Source organism: Rhizomucor pusillus, assembly GCF_041956525.1.
Source record: "Rhizomucor pusillus strain CBS 183.67 unplaced genomic scaffold VTP01scaffold_10, whole genome shotgun sequence".
Lineage (NCBI taxonomy): Eukaryota > Fungi > Mucoromycota > Mucoromycetes > Mucorales > Lichtheimiaceae > Rhizomucor > Rhizomucor pusillus.
Genome location: NW_027192152.1, coordinates 1,038,359 through 1,058,461, shown reverse-complemented (window position 1 = coordinate 1,058,461; position 20,103 = coordinate 1,038,359). Strand labels below are relative to the sequence as shown.

The following is a 20,103-nucleotide window of genomic DNA, read 5'->3' as shown; positions in this document are numbered from 1 at the left end:
TCACCTGTCCACCATTCGATCAAATCCTCTCCCGCTTTCGTGAGCCCTTTTCTTTACAACACCATTCCTCGTCTGACACGTAATCCACCGTTTCATACACAATGAACGCCTGGGACTTTCTTCCCTCGGCTTGGTCGAACTTTGCCTTGCCCACTAATATCCAGAAACGGCTCTACAAGTTCCTACTGCGAAAAGCAATCGGCCAGTTCCTCGCCAATGAGCTGGATCTCGATAACTTTGATATCGAACTTGTACAGGGCTCTGTAGAGCTACGGGATCTAGACCTGAACTTGCAGGTAAACCTTGACGATCATTGCTAAGGATCCAACTTCCAGCTAACACTGCTGCTTTTCAAACAGACGTTGAACGACTGTATAGCCGATACACCGTTTGAAATCGTAGAAGGAAAAGTATCGAGCATTACAGCCTCTTTACCGTGGTCCAACTTTTGGAGCGGCAACATCGCATTGAAAATCCAAGGCTTAAACTTGGCACTGAGACCCGTAAAGGGGAAGAAATTTCATTGTAAGCTTGGCAGTAAATACGGATACAAATGGCGAGTGTGTTGCTAAAGGAACCGTTGCAGCTCGGACGAAAGACGAAGAAGAATCGCCTATAATGTCGTCCTCCTTGCATTTCGCTGACGATTTCTTGCGGACGGAAATGGAAGACGACGATGAGCTCCGCGACTCCATACAGCAGTCATTTCATGCAGACAGCGGCGCATCTAGCTCAGTAGCCGGAGATATTGATATGGAAACGAATGGTCTGCAAGTACTTACCACAGTCATTGACAAAATGTTGGCGAGGGTGAAGGTGGATATAATCGATACCCAGATCCGAATAATACACAAATCACCTGCACCATCTTGTCAGGCAGGTGACTCGAGGCCGTATCTCTCTGAAAATGAAGAATATTTTATCGATATCAATCTTCCTCGGATATCCTACTTTGATGAAACGCCAACCTTCAATCCAGAATCTGCTGCTTCACGTCAAACTCAAATGGCCGAATCAAGTGTCAACTTACCGTCTAATGCTAATGGAACGATAAAAATTATTACTTTGGCATCTGCTACTATTTCCATGCGCCTAAACCCTGCATCGTCCTCCCCTCTGTACAATATACCCACACAAAGCGAAACCATGCTACAGACAGCCGAGTCCAACATTGAGGATGAATCCGTATTCTACGAAGCCGAACAAGGAGACAGTACACTCTTCTACAGCACCACATCAAGTTACATGAGTGGCTCAACTACACCGCGCGCTTATCCACGACAAAACTTCTATTCTTCGGCATCTACGAATTCAGTACATCGACAGAAACCATACGAAGCATTGCTCGTCTCAACAATGGATAAGGAAAACTGGGTACGGCTGAAATTACGACCATCCTTCCCTTTCGATGCGAAAACTGCCGATATGCCAATAATCAAACAAATCGATTTTCTATGTACGCACGTTAGGGCTATTATCAGCCCTCGACAGACGTCAGTTATTCTGGATTTGTTACAGTTCGTTCTAGATGAATGGCCGACCCCTGAGACCACTGCCAAAGCAAGTCCCGTACCCGTGGAGCCACGGAAACAGCAATTGGATATCTTGCAAAAAGACAAGGATAACGACATCTCAGCGAGACGCACACGATCACTATTGCATTCGTCAAGGCCCAGTAACCAAGCACCTTCAACTCTTCCTGAACTCAAAATAAAGGTACAAATCACCAAATTCGAATGCTTTGTTTTACACCAGGATCCACCCGATCCCATGCGGCCGCAATACTGGAGAGTATCAGAAGATGTTCCATGCAAAGATATTAGTCATTTACGAATATCGCTGGAGCAAACCATTATGAGATTGCAACAGTTCTCCAAAGACAAGAGCAATATCGCACGGCGGAAATCCGAATCATGGCGACCGACAATGTCCCCACGACTAGACACTTCCACAATGCTGGCCGATGCATACCCACTTTCTATCTTGGATGTTCGAGTATCTGGATTTGCTATCGATGAACTTGTTGTAAGGCCTGCGTCTGTACCTTTACGGAAAAGCGATTCTTCATGGCAGATGCGATACGATGCGTATATACCCATTTTTGAATTCGACAGCAGCATACAAGCTGATTATGATAGCCAGACAAAAGACTTTCCGGCTATCTTTGTGAGACCACCTATGGAACACGGAAAAGGCTGTCGCGGAGAAGTGATTCGCATGCGGTTCGAAACGAAGCAGCTCCTGGGTGGATCACGTTTTGGTATGCTACAGAATAAAGAGATATAGACGGCGATGTATTGACTGTACTTGCAGGCTCACTGTTTAATCAAGATACCCAAATTGACATGGAGCCTTTTATTATCCATGTAAATCCGCAAATACTTGATCGCTTGGAAAGCTATGTCTACATCGTGATGAAGATGAAGGAAAGACAAAGTGAGACCACAAAGGCCGAAGACATGAGGTGTGTCACTTGCAAGCAATTGGATGTAGTAATCAGTCAAATACAAACTCCTTTTTTTGTTAGCGCTTCCAGCAATTCCTTTGGGCAGCGGATTTACGAAGATCTCGACAGAATATCGGACCATGAGACTATGCGACGGAAAGTGAGATTGCGCTGCTCGTTTATAAGAGCCATATTGTACGTTCCCGATATGAGCCAAGTCAGCATGCGAGACGAATTCAATGATCAAAATCATTCCGATATGCTCCTTGTTGATATTAAGAAGCTGCTGGCAACTTGGACTTCTGACGTTGATAGCACAGACGCTCGAAGCGATGGTATTGCTACAAACTTTCAACATTACTCGCAACCACGTAGTAGTTCGGAAAATGGAGATAACCCTATTAAGATTGTTGCGGAATGTAATTTTATAAATGTTTTCTTGCGACAAGCTCCCGGCAAAGATATTTTTCTTCAAGAAACTCCAGGTAAAACAAATTGAGTAAGGTTTTGCTAGCACAGATTTAACGCGTGAGTTTATAGACGACATTGCACGTTGTTGGTTTTCTGCCACCACAATGCACAGTAGCAGCACAGCTGCTGGTGTTTCGTTCTCTGCACCGGAAGCCCCGTTATCTCCAAGTTTTGTAATAACCTTGCGCTCGTCCTTGCCATCGACTATCAACAAACCTTCCTCAGGAGCCAGACCGGGATGCTTCGGCGCAGGATCCGATATACCCAATAACCTGTTTGAACATCTTAGCCGCAACGAATCGTTCCAGACCGACCAAAAGATAAATGTACCCATAGAAGAACAAGCCGAGTCGGCCATGATGTTCAAGCAAAGGACAGTTGAAACTTCGGCAAGTATCTACGACGATAAATACTTTGTTCGTTTAACTAACGTTCGTTAATCCAGTTAGTGGTCGTCAATTGCCACTTTCCAATTACCCGTTTGGACTTGACGAAGAAAGCTTGGGATACTATCCAGATACTGCAGAATGATCTGATACTGTGGCAGCCGAGGTTTCTGGCACAATTCATGGAACAGACGAGAGATGAGAGTTCGCAAACTAGCGGCTTGCCAGCGAATTATATGCAATCATCTAGCAGCAACAGCAACGTTTATGGCAAATCTTTAGATTTCAACGTCGGTAGTCCTGGAACGCTACCTGAATCCAGTGTGCTCAGTCAAAGCCAGGAAAGGTTGGGAGCAGAGTTACAAGAGCCCAGTCTTTTATCGCTGGTAGCGGTAATGAGTAAAGGTAAGAACGATTATTAATCCTCGTTGTAAATTGATTTTGACCGATTTCTCTGCAGCATTGTGGAGTTTGCATTGTTCCTCTGGTGAAAAAATATCCAGCTATCTTTTACATATGCTTGAATTTCGATATTTCACAGTAGTAAAACACCTGAATACGGCAAGTTATAGTGCTACCGGAATGGACAGTATGACAACGTATCTAATTTGCTTTCGTTGGGTACAGAACGAAAATATCACGACGCTAGACATCGATGAACTCAGTTTGGAACGCATTGTACCAAATATGGACGTCATTGTAAACCGGAATTTACCCAAAACTCTGACTGTAAGTACTTTGAGTGCATAGAAAAAGATGCGAGTCTCACATTGTTAAAGGGAACGAGTACCAGCATGATATCCATATTGTCTCGGCTCAGCATGCAACCGGAGCTGAACAAGCAAACCAAGATGTCCAGCATTGTTGCCAGCAATTTCTGTTGGCACGCTAACCTTAAACCTGATTATCTCGATGAACTCATTGATTTTCAAAAAGTTCCTGACGAGGTGAATACTGGCATATAAAAGAAATCCAAATTTATAGGTCTACTGACGATTCTTGCTAGATGGTCTACATTGATCCTCCAACACAGTATACCAAAGTCTATGCCCATGTTTTAGATACATCAGCGGATTATAAGCCGTTGCATTTACCATCTCGATGTATTCTAACAATGGACGATGTCCAGGTACGAAGTAATCCAACCGGTGCAACAAACTCAGGTACTTATTGCATCTATTAGATTATCACTGATCTCGTATCGAGCGGACAACCGTTCATCGATGTCAAGCTATATTTACAAAGCCTCAATGTATATCTAATGGACGATGCAAGCGCACTAGATGTTAGCCGAGCAGCTGCACAAATGGGAAGCGTAAAGGCTGATGCCGATCGTTACTGGACAGCTCTTGGGTTTCCACGAGTTCTTGCTTCACGTCATCTGGAAGCAAGGGCTAAGGTCAAACTTGACGACAATGTTGCTGGAGCCGGCGTGGAGCTATCTGTGCTTAACAATCTGTTGGTACTTGAGGGCTGTGCGGACTCTTTCCAATCCTTTATGAATTTTGCAACATACCTTGCCAACGAAGGCGATATCATGCATGACCCGACCTTGGCTCAAAGCAAGAAACTTGATAAGGGCAAACAGAAAATGCGGAATCCCAGAAAGCCAATAGTCACGAAAAGGCGATCACGTCAAGACGGCCAAAATGAAAAAGACAACCTAGAGAATGATATGCTTGCCAGTCTGGATCCGGAAGCTTTTAGACGATGGGCCAGTCCAGAAAGAACTGGTAAAGCTGAAACAAGTAGCAGCGGCAGCGGCGATAAGGCAGGTGGAGAAAACGGTTTAGATTTCAGCTACGTTGAAGGTTACTATTCTTCAACAGCATCGTCACCAAGCGTTGGAGATTGCCGGCCACCGAAACCTAAGCGTAAACATCTGCAGCAAAAGACGCAAGAGGATCATATAATCCGCGTTCTAGACGGAACTGATGCCGATAAGCTATCTATCGTTGAAGACTTTTACAGCACGGACAAGTCAGCGATACCGCCAGAGAAATCGGCCGTCGATTCTACCAGAGCCTTGTTTTCAGTACGAGTGCGAGATTTCGATGTAGTCGTAAAGCTGTACGATAGACTTGATGCCGATTATCTCCAATCAGATAGCACAGATAGCAATAAGCATCGTTCATCAAGGCCATCGTCGATGGTTAGCAGCGGCAGTAGTCCGCAATATTACGACGATGCAGCATCAAGAGCAAGCAGCTTAGATACTACAACAATGGGCACGCCTCCTATAGAGCAATACTCGCCTTCTCTATCTTCTGAGCATTCTGATACGGTGTTTATTGACAAGGACGGTGCGCGAGGCGGCCTTCTCAGAGCAAGGAGGGGAGGCGCAGGACGACGAAGACGGCCGCAGGCGGCTGATATTGAGATACATTTGGAGAACGTCGAAGTTGATTTCAATCTTATGCCACCTATTGACTCTGTTGGCCTCCATCTTTTACTAAATATTCGCGATTTTGAAGTCATTGACAATATCAAGACATCACGGTGGAACAAGTTTTTGGGATACATGAGGCCCGGCGCCCATCAGCTACCTCGGGAACGTGGATCTTCCATGCTGCGCTTTGAACTCACTGGAGTGAGACCAGTGCAAGACGATCCGACGCTCGAATACCGTGTCAAGCTAAAATTATTACCCCTCCGACTGTACATCGATCAGGATGCGCTCAACTTTCTAGTCAATTATTTCACATTTGACAAGTCCATATTACGCTCAACATCGGCTGCGAATAAAGCGCTCTTGGCCAAAAAGGAGTTGCAAGATCCAGAGGATGTGGAAGAGATATTCTTTCGTAAGTTGTTACTACAAGAACATGCATCGGCTGTTTTTAACATTATTCAATGCACCTTAGAGCATATTGATATCCAACCTATCGTTCTAAAGATAGATTACAAGCCAAAATATATAAACTATGGCAACATCAAGGAAGGACAGTATGCGGAGCTCGTCAATTTGTTCCATCTGGACGGTGCAGACGTGCAACTCTCACATGTCAAGCTGACAGGCGTCAATGGACTTGTTCGACTCGGAGACCGCTTAGCGCAGGAATGGCTGCCTCATATCATGAATACCCAAGTCCCGCATATGATATCAGGCGTGTCTCCCATCCGCTCCATAGTCAATATTGGGTCTGGTATGGCCGATCTAGTGCTTCTTCCTGTTCAGCAGTATCGCAAGGATGGACGTATCATACGCGGTAAGAATTTCAGCCGTTATCTCGTTTACTTTAAACTGGTTCTAACAGCCGCATGTAAAATAAGGCATCCAAAAAGGAACTCAATCGTTTGCAAAAGCAACTGCAATGGAAGCTATCAAATTATCAACTCGATTTGCTTCCGGCGCGCAGGTTATCTTGGAGCACGCCGATGACTTCTTTTCATCGACACCAAAGTGGGACAGCGAAGCAGCAGTTGCATCAACACACTCTTCAACAACGATGGAGGAAGAGGCGGTTGAAGAAGAGGGTTACATTTACGCTGATGCTGCAACTGCAGCTGCGGCGGCGCAGGAATACGTTCGAGCGAGGAGCCAGCCATCTGATTTGTCGCAAGGACTTCAATACGCATATCAAAACATTACGCGCAATCTGGGCTCGGCCGCACATACCATTTTTGCCGTGCCTACCGAGATCGTACGCGACCAGCAACAGCAGGAACAGAGCAGCGGGCAGGCTAGAGTCGTTATACGTGCAGTGCCCGTGGCCGTTATTAAACCTATGATCGGGCTGACGGGCGCGTTCCAGAGCATCCTCGTCGGTCTAAGAAACACGATCGATCCTGCAATGCGGCTGCAGAGTGAAGACGTAAGTGGATATCGCAGAGACTATGAACCACGACTGACAGATCTTTTTCTCTTTTAGAAATACAAAAAGATGGGATGATATTGATGAGAGATAACATATATATCGGTTGCTTTGTTTGTAATGAATGAAGTATAAATGACAAATGAATTATACAGATTGTTGTTGTATCTACTTAGTAGCTTCGGCCGAACAACATGTAATGCTTAGCGTCTTGACCGCATCCAACGCACTTGGTCACGCCAGGGACGATAGGTTCATCAGTTGGTTGCGCGAAAGGCTTGCAAAGGGTCTTGGCACCCATGGAGGGAGCCCGCTCATCCTCCTCTTCACCTTCCATAGCACTAGAAAAGAAAAAGGAGAAATGAGCCAAGATGATCTTGTGGATTGAAGAAAAAATATCTTCAGCACTTACACTCTTGTAGATCGATCCTTGATATCTTCTTCACACTCCATGCGATCACACCAGGGAATCAAGCACAACTTCTTGTCGTTGAGAGTAGGAACAAAGTCTTCCCATTTTTTGACACGGACGATAGATTCATCCATCTTCGCCTTTGCTCGCTCGTACATTTCACGCTGAATGGTATCCAATGCTTCCTGGACGCCCTTCTCCAGGTTATCCAAGGGGATAGCAAACTTGGCACCAGTGTCACGGCGGACACAGGTGACTTGAGACTTTTGAAGATCCTTGGGACCAAGCTCAAGGCGGAGAGGAACACCGCGCAACTCCCAGTGGTTGAACTTGAAGCCGGGGCTGTAGTTGTCCCGCAAATCGGCCTTGGCCTTCAATCCTGCCTTCTTGAGACGGACTTCAACGTCCTTGCAGCTATCCAAAAGCTTCTCCATATCCTCCTTGGAGGTCTTGACGGTGATACCGCAGGGAACGATGACAGTCTGGACAAGAGCGACGCGAGGAGGGAGGACAAGACCCTTATCGTCACCGTGGACCATGACCATCACACCAATGGTACGGGTAGAGATACCCCAAGAGTTCTGCCAGACGTGGATCTTCTTTGCCTGCTCAGAGAGGTTGGCAGGAGCGTTGGGATCTTCAACAACAACGTTGAACATCTTGCTAAAGTTCTGGCCCAAGCAGTGAGAAGTACCGCCCTGGATAGCACGTCCAGTGGTAGGAATGAAACCTTCGACGGTGGTAGTGTAGAGACCACCGGCGAACTTCTCCTTTTCAGACTTGACACCTTTGACAACAGGCAAAGCCAAAAGGTCATTGTAAATCTTTTCGTAAAGGTCGAGGATTGCATGGACTTCCTTGTCAGCGCCTTCGAGAGTCAAGTGTGCAGTGTGACCTTCTTGCCACAAGAATTCACGGGTGCGGAGGAAAGGTTGAGGGTTCTTGAATTCCCAACGGACAACAGAGCACCATTGGTTGATACGGAAGGGAAGATCACGGTGGGAACGGATCCACTTGGCGAAATAGGGGTACATGACGGTTTCGGAGGTGGGACGGATAGCAAGTGGTTCTTCGAGGTCGCTGCTGCCGGCCTTGGTTACCCAAGCGACTTCAGGAGCGAAGCCTTCAATATGGTCCTTTTCACGCTGCAAAGCACGGTTCGACACAAACATGGGGAAGTATGTATCCTCGACGCCCATCTCCTCAATAGCACTATCGAAGAAGTCTATAGGAATCAAAACCCTTTAACATCCACGTGCAATAAATAGAGATGTGTAATTATTACTTACTTGTAATTTGCTTCCAGACGTTGTAAGCCAAAGGACGCAAAATGTAGCATCCAGAAACGTCGTAGTAGTCCAACATTTCACTCTTGAGAAGAACCTAGAAATGCACACCGCTCCATTTAGTATAAAATTCGAATCTTTACGATGAACCAGCGTGATCTTTACCTGCTGGTACCACTTTGGAAAGTCGATATCTTTCTTATATTCAATGCCCATCTGGTGAGCGTCTTCAACAAGGGCAGCTATCGTTTTCGATACCAAGTTTAACTATTTAAATCTTCTCGAGGAATAATAACTCTTCCACATGATACACGATGACTCACCTTCCTTTGCTTTGGAAGAGACTGGCTTGGAAGGAGCAGCGGCCGCAGCAGGCTTCTCAGCAGCCAAAACCTTGAAATCAATCTCGACGGCTTCCTTGTTCAAGGATTGCAAGTACTTTTTCAAATCATCGACGGAGATAAAGACTGTTTTATCGGAAGCGGCTTGACGGAAAGCCAAAAGTGTCGATCCGGAAAGGGCAAGGACCGCAGTGTCGATAACAAGGTGCACAGCCTCCAAATCGGCAACATTTGACAGAGCGAACGGAGACACTGATAAAAAAACGTTACATGTGAGTCATTCCACGCAACTGAAACTATGACGTTTTTCTCCACACATACCACCGTCCTTATTGACGCCAAAAGTACCCTGGAGAAGATCTTCGTTGGCGAAACGGCATTCCTTCAACTTGAGCTTCTTGCCGAGAGCAGTAGCGTTGGTCTCGGTAGCGTCAAGAGCAATAACAAAGACGGGGGTGACCTTTGCCGTCTTTGCAGTCTTGGGCTTGAGAATGAGGTTCTTTGTAAGGACGTACTCGAAACCCAAGTTGGAGCCGCTCAGTGCAGCCGACCACGACTTGTTGTCAGGAGCGGACTCGTGGGTGGCTGTCTTGGCTACAATGGAGAGATCAGAGAGTACTTTGAGAACGGCGTCGCTGGCTGACATTCCACCCGATTTTGCGTCGCGTGCTATGTAGAGTGTGTAAGAAAGAGGAAGGGAACGGCAGTTACCCGCTCAAAAAAGAAAAAACTTGACAGCGGACTTTGCATCGTCCAAGTAGAACCAATGGGCGATTGACTTTTTATTTTCCCCAGCTTTGTTTCCCTGCTCCTGATCCTGATGTTTTACTTCAAGTACGCAAGAGATAGAGATTACGGTATGCTATTGGCGCTTATATGCAATATTTTGAGATTATATGATGGCTCAATAATTGCGGTACATCAATTAACCATAAAATGAGGTCCTTGGAGTTCTGTGAATTAGGGATGGATAACTGTATTTACGTTCTTTGCTCATTGGATTTCATTTTATAGCCAAGTTTCCGGATCTTGTGAACTTTGTAACGGAAAAGTTAGAGCAATTGCCTGAAGTAGTCCACAAGTAAGAGAAATTCAGGACCTATAAAAATATTTAGTTACTCACGATATCTTTGCAGCTCTCTTATTCAGACAATTACAACAATATCCATCGGTGCCGCTGATGAATATGTCTGTGACAAGCATTTGCAACTTATCTTTGGTATGATCGAAGTACGTACTAATTACTGCGATCTCTTTTTAATTAGTTTCATTAGAAACGACTTGGATCCGCAAAATTTCCAGGTACATGGATACGAGTAACTTTATCTCGATGGAATGCTGCGCATATTGAACCAGTAAACATGCATTGATCTGTAAATATAAAGAGTCAGGCAATTGTTGAAACAAAATGCAATGGCTCATTTGAGAGGCATGGAAAAGATTTCCATACTCGGTCGATATCCGTCGCCCTACGCGATGGTGCCTTCTCAAATAGTAAATAATAATCAATCCAGCAAAGTTGAACCTGCAGAGGAATGCTTCCGAAGAACGAGAGAATAACAATTCCTGCATGATAGAACGTCTTGCTTTCTAATTTGCAAATAAAAACGCTCTAAGATTGCATTCGGAAATCAAGAAGCACTGTAAACTTTTGACTGAAATGCAATTCCCATTTTTGATCTCTGTATCAGCACAGATTTGCCAGTGTTGGGCACCGCGTGATCTTATCACGTCCCTTTTTTCCTATATCCTTCTATTGCGTCTATGGTGTACCTTAGTAAATAATATCAATTGCAATTGCAATCGATTAGTTTTGCTATTGCTAAGCATTTGTATATCTATCTAATGGAAGCTTTGGCTCGCATATACATCTTGGAAGAAATTCAATCAGCAGCAACAGAGCATGATTTATAGAGTCTTCCGATAGCTTAGTTATAAGACGTTGAACAAAACTGACACACTCCCTCCAGTTATCAGGTCCAGGATGCCTTCAACTGGAAAGACCAGTTAATTGACACGCTGCTAAACTCCATACTACTCTTTTAATGAACACTAGCTGTCGCAGGCTTGATTAAATTTGAAAGGCAGAAACCCACCCCCGGATAAAACAACTACCGCTGCAGTGCCGCACTCCTTGTCTCTCGTCTCATGTTACGAAACACAGTAGCTGTAACTCGAAGAGTTGCCCACTGCCGAGTAATTAGCAGACTAGGTCACAACAAACTGATCCATGCAACATTTACGTCCAATGTCTCGAGATCTCCTCGAGTGCCTTGCCGAGCCGTTGCGATTGAGACCGCCGGTAAACGGGCTCAATCGACTGTAGCAACACAACGGATTCAAGAAACCCAGGAAACACAAGCAACTCCTCGGTCTGATTCCCAAAGTCTAGGTACGAACATAGTTTGGCACACAAGTTGAGATTTCAGTATTAGCATTCTCTAACCTGGTGTCCAGTGTCGCCAATCGTCAGGTACGACGAACTAGCCAGCACTGGAGCTTTCAGGGTCGACCCTCACCAGCGAGCGATTATCAAAGAACTGGATCGGCTGTGGCAAGAACTCAAAGACTACTCTCCTCCAGCACCGACGTTAACCGAAACATCTAGTCAAACCAGCTTTGGATCAGTAAGGATTGCTATCTCGCCGAATTTCATTTGATTCGGAATACTCAGGGGACTATAGAAAATATCAAGATGGTTTGGAGGTGGTAGCAATGCCAGTGCATCCAGACCAAAAGTCAATGCACCGAAATCTATTTACGTTTACGGCGACGTGGGCACCGGTAAAACGATGGTGATGGATTTGTTTTTCGATACGCTATCTATCCAACGGAAGCGACGTGTCCATTTCCATGCATTCATGCTAGACATCCATGCACGCATTCACCAAATTAAGACCAAACAACCCGTAATACCCAACCCTTTGGGTCCTATCGCGGATGATCTTGTACGCGACGCATACGTTCTGTGCTTTGATGAGTTCCAAGTAACGGATATCGCGGATGCCATGATTTTGCGCAAATTGTTTACGGAGCTCTTTGATCGAGGCGTTGTACTAGTTACTACATCGAATCGCCATCCCACAGAACTATACAAGAACGGCATCCAACGTGCATCGTTCCTTCCTTGCATTGATTTACTTATGGAGCGCTGTCATGTCCTCTCGCTCGACTCTGGCACAGATTACCGCAAGATGGAGCGAGAAATGACTCAGGTGTACTTTTATCCTTTGAACGACCACACAAGACAAAGTATTGATGTGATTACTCGGCAACTGACGGCTGGAAAACCAATGACGCCGATGAAGATAGACTTTTTAGAACGATCCTTGACTATTCCCGAGCAAGCTGACGGAGTAGCTAGAGTCAAGTTTTCGGATGTATGCGACAAACCGCTCAGCGCTGCAGACTACCTCGAAATCGTAAAGCGATTCCACACTATAATCATTACCGATATCCCCAAGATGACTATGAAACATCGCGTGATGGCTCGTCGCTTTATTACTTTTATCGATGCCATTTATGAATCCCACATCACTCTGATTGCCAGCGCCGAAGATGACTTTATGAATATCTTCAACGCAAACGAAGACACGAGCCAAATTGATGACGAGATGCGGCTCATGATGGACGACCTCAAGGTCACCGACGTTTCTTCACCGCTGTTTTCAGGTCAGGAGGAAGCATTTGCTTTCCAGAGAGCGCTGTCTCGTCTGGTGCAAATGCAGAGTAAAGAATGGGTGCAGAGAAACTTGAAGATGTAAAACCGTCAACTGCCCGCCTCGTTTCCTATTATTTGTAAATATCCAACCAACGCTCCCTTTCTAGACACAATCAGGACGAAATATATGCGTTTTTGTGCGAACACCAAAATTTTCGGTCTATGGCCGTATTTTTATTGGGTTTTGCTGGTTTTTCTGGTTTTTTTGCTTGCATCCAAAAAATACGATGATCCAGGAGAAAGTTTTAAATCTACAAGTTGTCGTTAGCAACTGGGCAGTAACAGAGCGTCGAGTTTCAATACGAACCTCATCGATGTCAAACTCGAATTCAATTTCGTCCTCTTCCTCACCGCCAAAGGTCTCAACTTCGTTGATCTTGGTGGTGTCTGGTAACTCGCCGGCTTGTTTTAAGCTTCGTGCTTCATCCGGGTTGTATTTCAGCAAAACATCGGCCTTTTCATCTTGGTATTCTCGTAATGACAGTAAGATGATATCGCCTTGGTTGATCCAGACCTTTGCAACAATCATCAGTATTCATTGTCTACATTTTTCTCTCTCTAATTCTCTAGCTTGTTACCTTCTTTCGCAGTTTACCACGAATGTGGGCAAGACGTTTTACACCATCGAAACATTGTGCTTCCAGGCGACCATTACCCAACATCTTTGTAACCTGAGCGTATTCTAAGCAAAACAAAAGCGGGTCAATTCCAAGATCTCAATAGGAAATGCACAAAAGAAAGTACCTTGGCCTTCTTCTTTGAAGATCAATTCACGCTTGACGCCTTCGTTCTCGTTCTTTCCTCTTCGTCGGTTTTTACCACCCTGTTGCCGGAATGAGTATGCCAAACGATCTAGTTCGGTAACCATACTACGCTGCATACCTTTCCCTTGTTCTTGGGCATGTTGTTCTGATCGGTTATGGAAAAGGAAGAAAAAAGGGGGACCGAGCTGCTCCTGCACAAATCTTTATGAATGACGTTGGACCGGTCACGATTTTGCAAGCCGCAGCAGGTGTGCCCAGCGGCACTAATGGTAGAACGACAATTTCGCCCGTTTTGGGACAGCGCTGCGGTAAGCAATCGATTGAAAGTTAACCATCCACAAACAATATTTCATTTGATTATTATCTAAGACATCTTGTTGCTAAGGTATCTCATTCCTAGTATATGGTACAATTTTTGGCGCAGCATTGAAATGGAATATGTATCTACGATGATGATATCATCATAAGATACGGCTTAGATTAAGCGCAAAACCTTAGCCAAGCCCTACTTGTGTACGTTTCCTCCTATCAATACTGACTCCAGCAATGAATGCACTCTACATAGAGAAATAACTATTGTGAGTTGCTTAGAATCCCACTAAACGTTCTTTTTACACTGCATGCTTAAGGGCGACAAATACAATTCCGTTCTCTTTATAACGGTTTACACAAGAAAAATAATGAATAATCAAGTCAATACATCATACGTATGGTAATATAAATCCGTTGAGTACATTGTCTTTACAGTTATGAGCTGCTTCTGGATGAGATGGCTGGTATCCTACTGGCGATAGTTGTGATGGCTGTTGCAGAAGAATCAGTGTTTCCAGTCGAAGAGGTCGAGGAAGCAAAATATGGCTGCTCTGCTTGCGAGCTGGAGAAAGAAGCGCCAGCATGACTCCACGGTTCGGGCCAGAAATATGATTGGGTTTGGTCGTTGCTGTTGTCTGGTAGAGAGCTGACTGAAGCACAAGTTATGAACCCTGTAGCTGCAGAATCGTCACGTTCGTGGGGAGACCAGAGGAGTCCAGGCGTCGACTTTGGAGAAGAATTTGACGGGTAAGGATACTGCCAGTCTTGGCGGTGCAGCCAGTAATATCCGTCATTGTAGCTGACGGAACGAGCGTGTTGCGGGCTGCCACCGTAGTTTAGCAGCGACGGGGGTGGCAACGGGAGAGCTGGTTGACAGTTGTTGTTGTTATTGTTGTTGTTGCTGAGCTGCCAAGCAGGAGTATCGTTCACATCACCTATCGAGCTCGTGATTATATTCTTGCTATTATCATACTCTGCATAGTGTCCAGGGCTTCTGCCTCGCACAACAAGCGGTTCGCTCTCGCAAGAAGCCAACGTGATATATTCTTCACCATTGTTGCCATCGATAAGACCAAGCAGTTCGACGACGAGCACATAGTATTGCTGGGAAGCCCGTTTCTTGCCATTGTTTGCAGTTGCCTGTTTAAACTGGATGCGGTCGAAGGTTGCAGATCTGCCAAGTGCTGCGTCACTTGATGCTGTCAGCATTGAATTCATCCAGGCTGGACCCAAATTAGGTTGGACTGGCAGTAGAGGAGTTTCTAGCTGTGGCCCCTTGTCTCTTTTGGGTGTCAATTGGATAAGCTTGATAGGTTGATCAGCTCGACTGTGCAGTCGTGCCTTTAAACGAAAGTAAAATCCTTTCACTGCACATGCGCTTCCATCTTTGTTAACATGGAAATCTGTGTGGTGTGTTGCAAAATTTTTCAGGAGTAAAGAGCATGATAGCTGGAAATAATTGCGTCGATAGCACGTCCATCTGCCGTCAACTAGGAAAAACCCACGTTCCATTTTGCATACTATGTCAAAGTCGCAACTATGTAAAGATATACAACGTTAAGATCTAGCCTGCATCAAGAAAGACAGTAACCCTTCTTGGATATGTATTACTCACGCTGCTGCACTGCCTCCTCGAGCGCTCTGACTGTAGCAAAAGACTTGTTCACGGAGCTGGGTAGCACCAAACAGACGGTTTGTTTCCAAGCTGAAACCATTGCTGCTCTGCGAGACCTTGCGTTCTCGCCTTTGGATAGCGGGAGAGCTGCGTGATGCATACAGAATAGGTATAAACACTCAATCATACGATTTTTTTGGTGGTGATTCTGCTGCTAGTGAAATACACTTACGCAAACTTGTAGGGGTCACTTAAGGGGCTAGATCTATGCCTGTTATATGAACACCAAGCAGTATTAGGAGCTGTTTGACAACGCAGGCTGCAGAACACAACGGAAATTTTATTACACATACGTCCTCTTGTTTGTTTTCCTGATCGCGCTGGCCGTCATTTGCAGCGGCATAGACCGCGATCGCTGGTGTGCTCCTTCAGGCGCTGAAAAGTCTATAGCCTGAAAAGTATGAAGCATTGGAGCTTTTGAAACGGCGATGTAAAGTGATAAACAGAAAGGAGGAAGAGAAAGGAATAAATGGCCATTATATTCTTTCAGGAGATGCACGCGTTGTTGAGCCAATGGCGCTATCTAGCTCTTTTATGGTAACCTTCCCGAGAGCAAAGGAAAAAAATGAGCAGGAGATGCAGATTGCCGTGCATGATCCAACGTTTCAAGTGTGATAGATGCTTTACTCGACAGAAAGCAATAAGCTCCGGATACGTTTCCAGTAGCTTTTGATGGCAGAGATAACAGTAACTGCAAGTACCAACACAATCGTGCAACTTTGCCCTTCAAGAGTACATATGCACTCAAACAGATGATGGTTTCTCGCTGTTCGCAGGAAGGGGAATAGATCCAAAATTGACGGGATGCCCCGAAAATGCCGCCACTCCCCTCCCCACTCCCGTCTTTGTCACTTTTTAAGCCCAAATGAATATCCTGCCGCATAAAAGGTTCACGTCATTAACCCCATCCAGTCCAGTTCCATATGCTAACGTTCAATGTAGTTGGCACGTCTACAACAAAAAGAATATCGAAAAAGTTAAGCGCGATGAGGCCAAGGCTCGCGAGGAAGAAGAGGCAAAAGCGAAGCGAGCAGCGCAGGCGGTATGTGATTTGATTGTAGATTACTGAATTCGGCTTTTAACGCTGTGAACAAAAACAGGAGAGCGAAGCACGACTCAATCTCTTGAGAGAAAGAGCACGATCGAGGCTGGAGCTGGAAGGAGCAAGCAGCAATCTCGTGCGATCTGAAGCGCCAAAACATGTCAATCTATTCGAAGATATAGAAAAGGTGATATAATTGGAGATACTTTCACCTAGAGTGTTGATATTTACGTTGCTGTAGAATAGAGATACCCAAAATGAGGAATACATAGCAGAGAAGAAGGCAAAGGATGAGAAATTGGAGCGGCAGTTAACTATGTATCTCGATAAGGGCGTCAAAGGTGGGTACTGATCTTCCCCCTGATAATAAATGTGTGACGCTTACCTTTCTTTTATTTACCACAGATCAGGTTCCGTGGTACAGCAAAGCAGAGTATGATCGCTTTGGCGAGGGAAGTAAAGGAACTCGATTTAAATCAAAACATGACGATAAAGATAAGCATAGGTAACTATATCGGAAAAAAAGTACAAGATGAAATTTCGTTACCAACACGAAGAACGCATTTTCAGACGCAAGCGCAAGGCAATAGAGTACAATGAAGACCCATTGCACAGTATTCGGAAAGAGCTGGACGATCGCGAGCAACTAAAGAAAGAGCGGCGATATGCACACGAAAAAGAAAGCAAAAGGTCCAAAGTATGTTCAGCAACTCATGCCTGATATTGGTTACGTCTCTGAACCTCAAGTTTTTCTTAGAAAAAGACAAAGACTTCCTCCTCATCTTCCTCCAAATCTATTGAAGAGCTAAGACGACAACGACTTGCACGAGAAGTAGCCGAACGATCACGGGCAAAGCAGCTACTGGGTGAAGAAGAAGAAACACGGTCACGAGACACATCAGAATACACTTATAGCTCTCAGTACAATCCAACAGAAACTGCTTTGGCAAGAAAGAAAAGTCGACATAGATAACATATCCATAACATGTACATACCTGTCAGACGACTTGCAAAAAAGAAATGCTGAATTGAAAGCAAGATCGGTGGTGACACAAGAATCTTACCTTTTTTCACTTGAATAATGCGTGAGGTGTTGACACTCCAGCTAGGCCAGACTGCCAACTATGTTGGCACCCACTTTTGGAATACACAGGTGCGATGGGTGTATAGATCAGTTTCGCGATCTCGGGTCGGTGCATTGAACCTCAGTTTTTAGGAAGAATATTTCAGTTATGGATCGGGCGACAACGACAGTAAACCTAAAGATCTCGATCACGATGTGCTGTACCGAGCTGGAATGACTCCAACTGTAAATCCCAAACTGGTTCTCGGATATGGCAGACTCTAAGTTCCAGATCGTAGGGCATAGAAACGTATACTCCTCGCGTACTGGTCTACGACTTGAAAGGTTGGTTTCTCCTGTAGTATTTTTGATCTTTGCTTCCATGACAGCCACTAATAGCTATGCAGGGGCGTTCGGATCGCTGCAAAAGTATAATTCACTGTTCTCAGATACACGAGATACCAGCAAAAACATTGCATGGTAAGCTGGGGGACCATTCTGTATGTTGATGGTCGGTTTATATTCACGACCTATTGAAAGGGATCAAGGTGTCGACACTGTCGTTTCCGAACCAAACGCAATGAACGCATATCAGCAAAGTCTAGATAGTGTAATATTATGGAAAATGAAAAGTTAGCAATGATACTGATTTGAATCTAGGAGAACGCCATGGATATTGACGCTTCTTACGACCTTGATACGACCGTTCAAAACTGGTCAGACTACAACAGAATCTTCTACCATCCTCGTTCCATGAATCAGATCATGACGCACCACGCGGTTGACTCAATCATGCCTTTTGACGCTTATCCTGTCGGGAGACAATCGTACAAGGATTTTGAAAAGGTGCTTTTTGTGATAACCACCAAGCCAGCCGAAGCTGCTAACGGATTGTTGTCGTAAACTAGGAGACAGAAACTTTTGACGATAACTTTCGTTTCTTTGCTGAAGAGTGTGATAACCTACAGGTACTTGGAGAACTGTATGCAAAATACGGGGAATCTCACCTCTTTCTAAATCAATTGCTTATCGTCAAAGGGCTTCCAAATATTCGCTGACATTGATGATGCATTCGGTGGATTTACCGAAGGCTTACTGAGAGACATCAAGGAAGAATACCCAAAGACACCTATCATCCTGTATGGATTGCAATCTTCAAAATTGCCAAACAAGGAGGTAGTGTATATATTTCTTGATGGAGATATTTCGTGTAGAATCTTTTCTTAAATCCTGCTTTTATTTCTAGAGAGCACGACAAGTGATAGCTGTAAATCGCGGCATTAGTATGGCTCGTTTGTCCGATCTTTCCACACTGTACATACCTCTGTACACACCGTCTCCTCTCAGCTTACGTTCCTCTGAATTATCCCCTTACATTTTGCCAAACGTAAAGTATCTTGGTTTTTCATTTCAGATTTATTCGATGGCTGCTAACCTTCTCCATACAGTGTAATCTGATGTACCATACAAGTGCGATAATCTCTGCAGCGATAGAGACTGTTTCACTCAGTTTTAGGTAAAATGCTTAAACACCAAATCTATTTGAATGACTACCTGACATTGGCATGTAAATAGAATCAAGAATAATGCAGTCTCAATGGCTGACCTTGCAGGCAAAATGACTAGCCAGGAAAGCACGGCAATTGCTGGATTGTCTATCTCGTCACCTTTGCCGGTTTTGCGGCAAGGTTTTGAAGCAACCTTGGAGCAATTCAAGAATAATCTGGTGCCATTGCTTGATTTGACAAAGTCGCATCCCGACAAGCATGTACGTGTTTGTATTTGAGTTCAATTCTCCATTGTAAGTTACTTACGCCATCAGATAGGTTTCTGATGCGTTTGTGGAGGATGTCGTCGTTCGCGGATTGCCACGTGCAACGGGCCACGCTTTATTCAACTATGTCCAAGCTCTTTATCACAAGTTTCCGAGAGCGGAACCGTAAGATAACGACATAGTTTATTTTTTGATATCCCTGACATCTAACATATTTAAAGGCGATTGTTGGACAATATTCCTTATCCATTGCCAAGCTCATATCCAAAATTTTTCACGCCTGCTGTCGGTGCTGATGGACTCTTGTAAGTGCATAAATAGTGGAAAAAGGCCTCCATCAGTTAGTCTGATAAAGAGTGTGTGTATAGATCATCGCAACTGAGGCCTGCTTTGGAAGCTGTTCAGTCTATCCCTCTTTTGACGAGGATGTACACTGGACCGGAATTAAGGCCGGAGCTCCTCCAAGTCATCAAGCAATTTGAGAATGCTCCTTTGCGTCAACTGACGGAATATTCGGAAGGTTTCACGCAAGCAGACTATCTCGAAACCAAGGAGGACTTGTGGCGATTGCATGACGCATTTTCAGAATAAAGGC

At 44.8% G+C, this 20,103-nt stretch overlaps 8 protein-coding genes across 8 annotated transcripts; 5 read left to right on the top strand and 3 right to left on the bottom strand.

The window, feature by feature from the left end:
* Nucleotides 1-101: 101 nt before the first annotated feature.
* On the top strand, nt 102-7,196 carry VTP01DRAFT_1433 (uncharacterized protein; the record flags this gene model as incomplete). Its single annotated transcript, XM_069379783.1, has 15 exons — nt 102-296; nt 360-525; nt 587-2,260; nt 2,314-2,464; nt 2,528-2,931; nt 2,987-3,306; nt 3,363-3,708; nt 3,764-3,864; nt 3,931-4,032; nt 4,083-4,250; nt 4,310-4,432; nt 4,487-6,107; nt 6,168-6,512; nt 6,577-7,118; nt 7,176-7,196. The coding sequence occupies 15 exons, from the start codon at nt 102-104 to the stop codon at nt 7,194-7,196; spliced, it is 6,279 nt and encodes a 2,092-aa protein (XP_069238841.1).
* Nucleotides 7,197-7,290: 94 nt separating this feature from the next.
* VTP01DRAFT_1432 (uncharacterized protein) lies at nt 7,291-9,803 on the bottom strand (the record flags this gene model as incomplete). The annotated part of the gene is made up of 6 exons (XM_069379782.1): nt 7,291-7,459; nt 7,531-8,755; nt 8,820-8,913; nt 8,982-9,058; nt 9,140-9,409; nt 9,479-9,803. The coding sequence occupies 6 exons, from the start codon at nt 9,801-9,803 to the stop codon at nt 7,291-7,293; spliced, it is 2,160 nt and encodes a 719-aa protein (XP_069238840.1).
* Nucleotides 9,804-9,977: 174 nt separating this feature from the next.
* On the top strand, nt 9,978-10,508 carry VTP01DRAFT_1431 (uncharacterized protein; the record flags this gene model as incomplete). Its single annotated transcript, XM_069379781.1, has 4 exons — nt 9,978-10,014; nt 10,172-10,238; nt 10,294-10,376; nt 10,432-10,508. The coding sequence occupies 4 exons, from the start codon at nt 9,978-9,980 to the stop codon at nt 10,506-10,508; spliced, it is 264 nt and encodes an 87-aa protein (XP_069238839.1).
* Nucleotides 10,509-11,305: 797 nt separating this feature from the next.
* On the top strand, nt 11,306-12,921 carry VTP01DRAFT_1430 (uncharacterized protein; the record flags this gene model as incomplete). The annotated part of the gene is made up of 3 exons (XM_069379780.1): nt 11,306-11,549; nt 11,615-11,784; nt 11,842-12,921. 3 exons carry the CDS (start codon nt 11,306-11,308, stop codon nt 12,919-12,921), a joined length of 1,494 nt encoding a protein of 497 aa, XP_069238838.1.
* Nucleotides 12,922-13,123: 202 nt separating this feature from the next.
* VTP01DRAFT_1429 (uncharacterized protein) lies at nt 13,124-13,758 on the bottom strand (the record flags this gene model as incomplete). Its single annotated transcript, XM_069379778.1, has 4 exons — nt 13,124-13,129; nt 13,186-13,392; nt 13,457-13,560; nt 13,623-13,758. 4 exons carry the CDS (start codon nt 13,756-13,758, stop codon nt 13,124-13,126), a joined length of 453 nt encoding a protein of 150 aa, XP_069238837.1.
* A 631-nt stretch (nt 13,759-14,389) lies between these two features.
* VTP01DRAFT_1428 (uncharacterized protein) lies at nt 14,390-16,038 on the bottom strand (the record flags this gene model as incomplete). The annotated part of the gene is made up of 4 exons (XM_069379777.1): nt 14,390-15,491; nt 15,570-15,716; nt 15,802-15,840; nt 15,923-16,038. 4 exons carry the CDS (start codon nt 16,036-16,038, stop codon nt 14,390-14,392), a joined length of 1,404 nt encoding a protein of 467 aa, XP_069238836.1.
* A 456-nt stretch (nt 16,039-16,494) lies between these two features.
* On the top strand, nt 16,495-17,644 carry VTP01DRAFT_1427 (uncharacterized protein; the record flags this gene model as incomplete). The annotated part of the gene is made up of 7 exons (XM_069379776.1): nt 16,495-16,517; nt 16,572-16,671; nt 16,730-16,858; nt 16,913-17,012; nt 17,077-17,176; nt 17,242-17,368; nt 17,429-17,644. 7 exons carry the CDS (start codon nt 16,495-16,497, stop codon nt 17,642-17,644), a joined length of 795 nt encoding a protein of 264 aa, XP_069238835.1.
* Nucleotides 17,645-17,752: 108 nt separating this feature from the next.
* Nucleotides 17,753-20,099, top strand: VTP01DRAFT_1426 (uncharacterized protein; the record flags this gene model as incomplete). The annotated part of the gene is made up of 14 exons (XM_069379775.1): nt 17,753-17,824; nt 17,888-17,980; nt 18,034-18,079; nt 18,142-18,214; nt 18,275-18,344; nt 18,395-18,580; nt 18,643-18,702; nt 18,773-18,910; nt 18,981-19,121; nt 19,183-19,250; nt 19,310-19,502; nt 19,561-19,673; nt 19,730-19,813; nt 19,877-20,099. 14 exons carry the CDS (start codon nt 17,753-17,755, stop codon nt 20,097-20,099), a joined length of 1,560 nt encoding a protein of 519 aa, XP_069238834.1.
* Nucleotides 20,100-20,103: the final 4 nt, after the last annotated feature.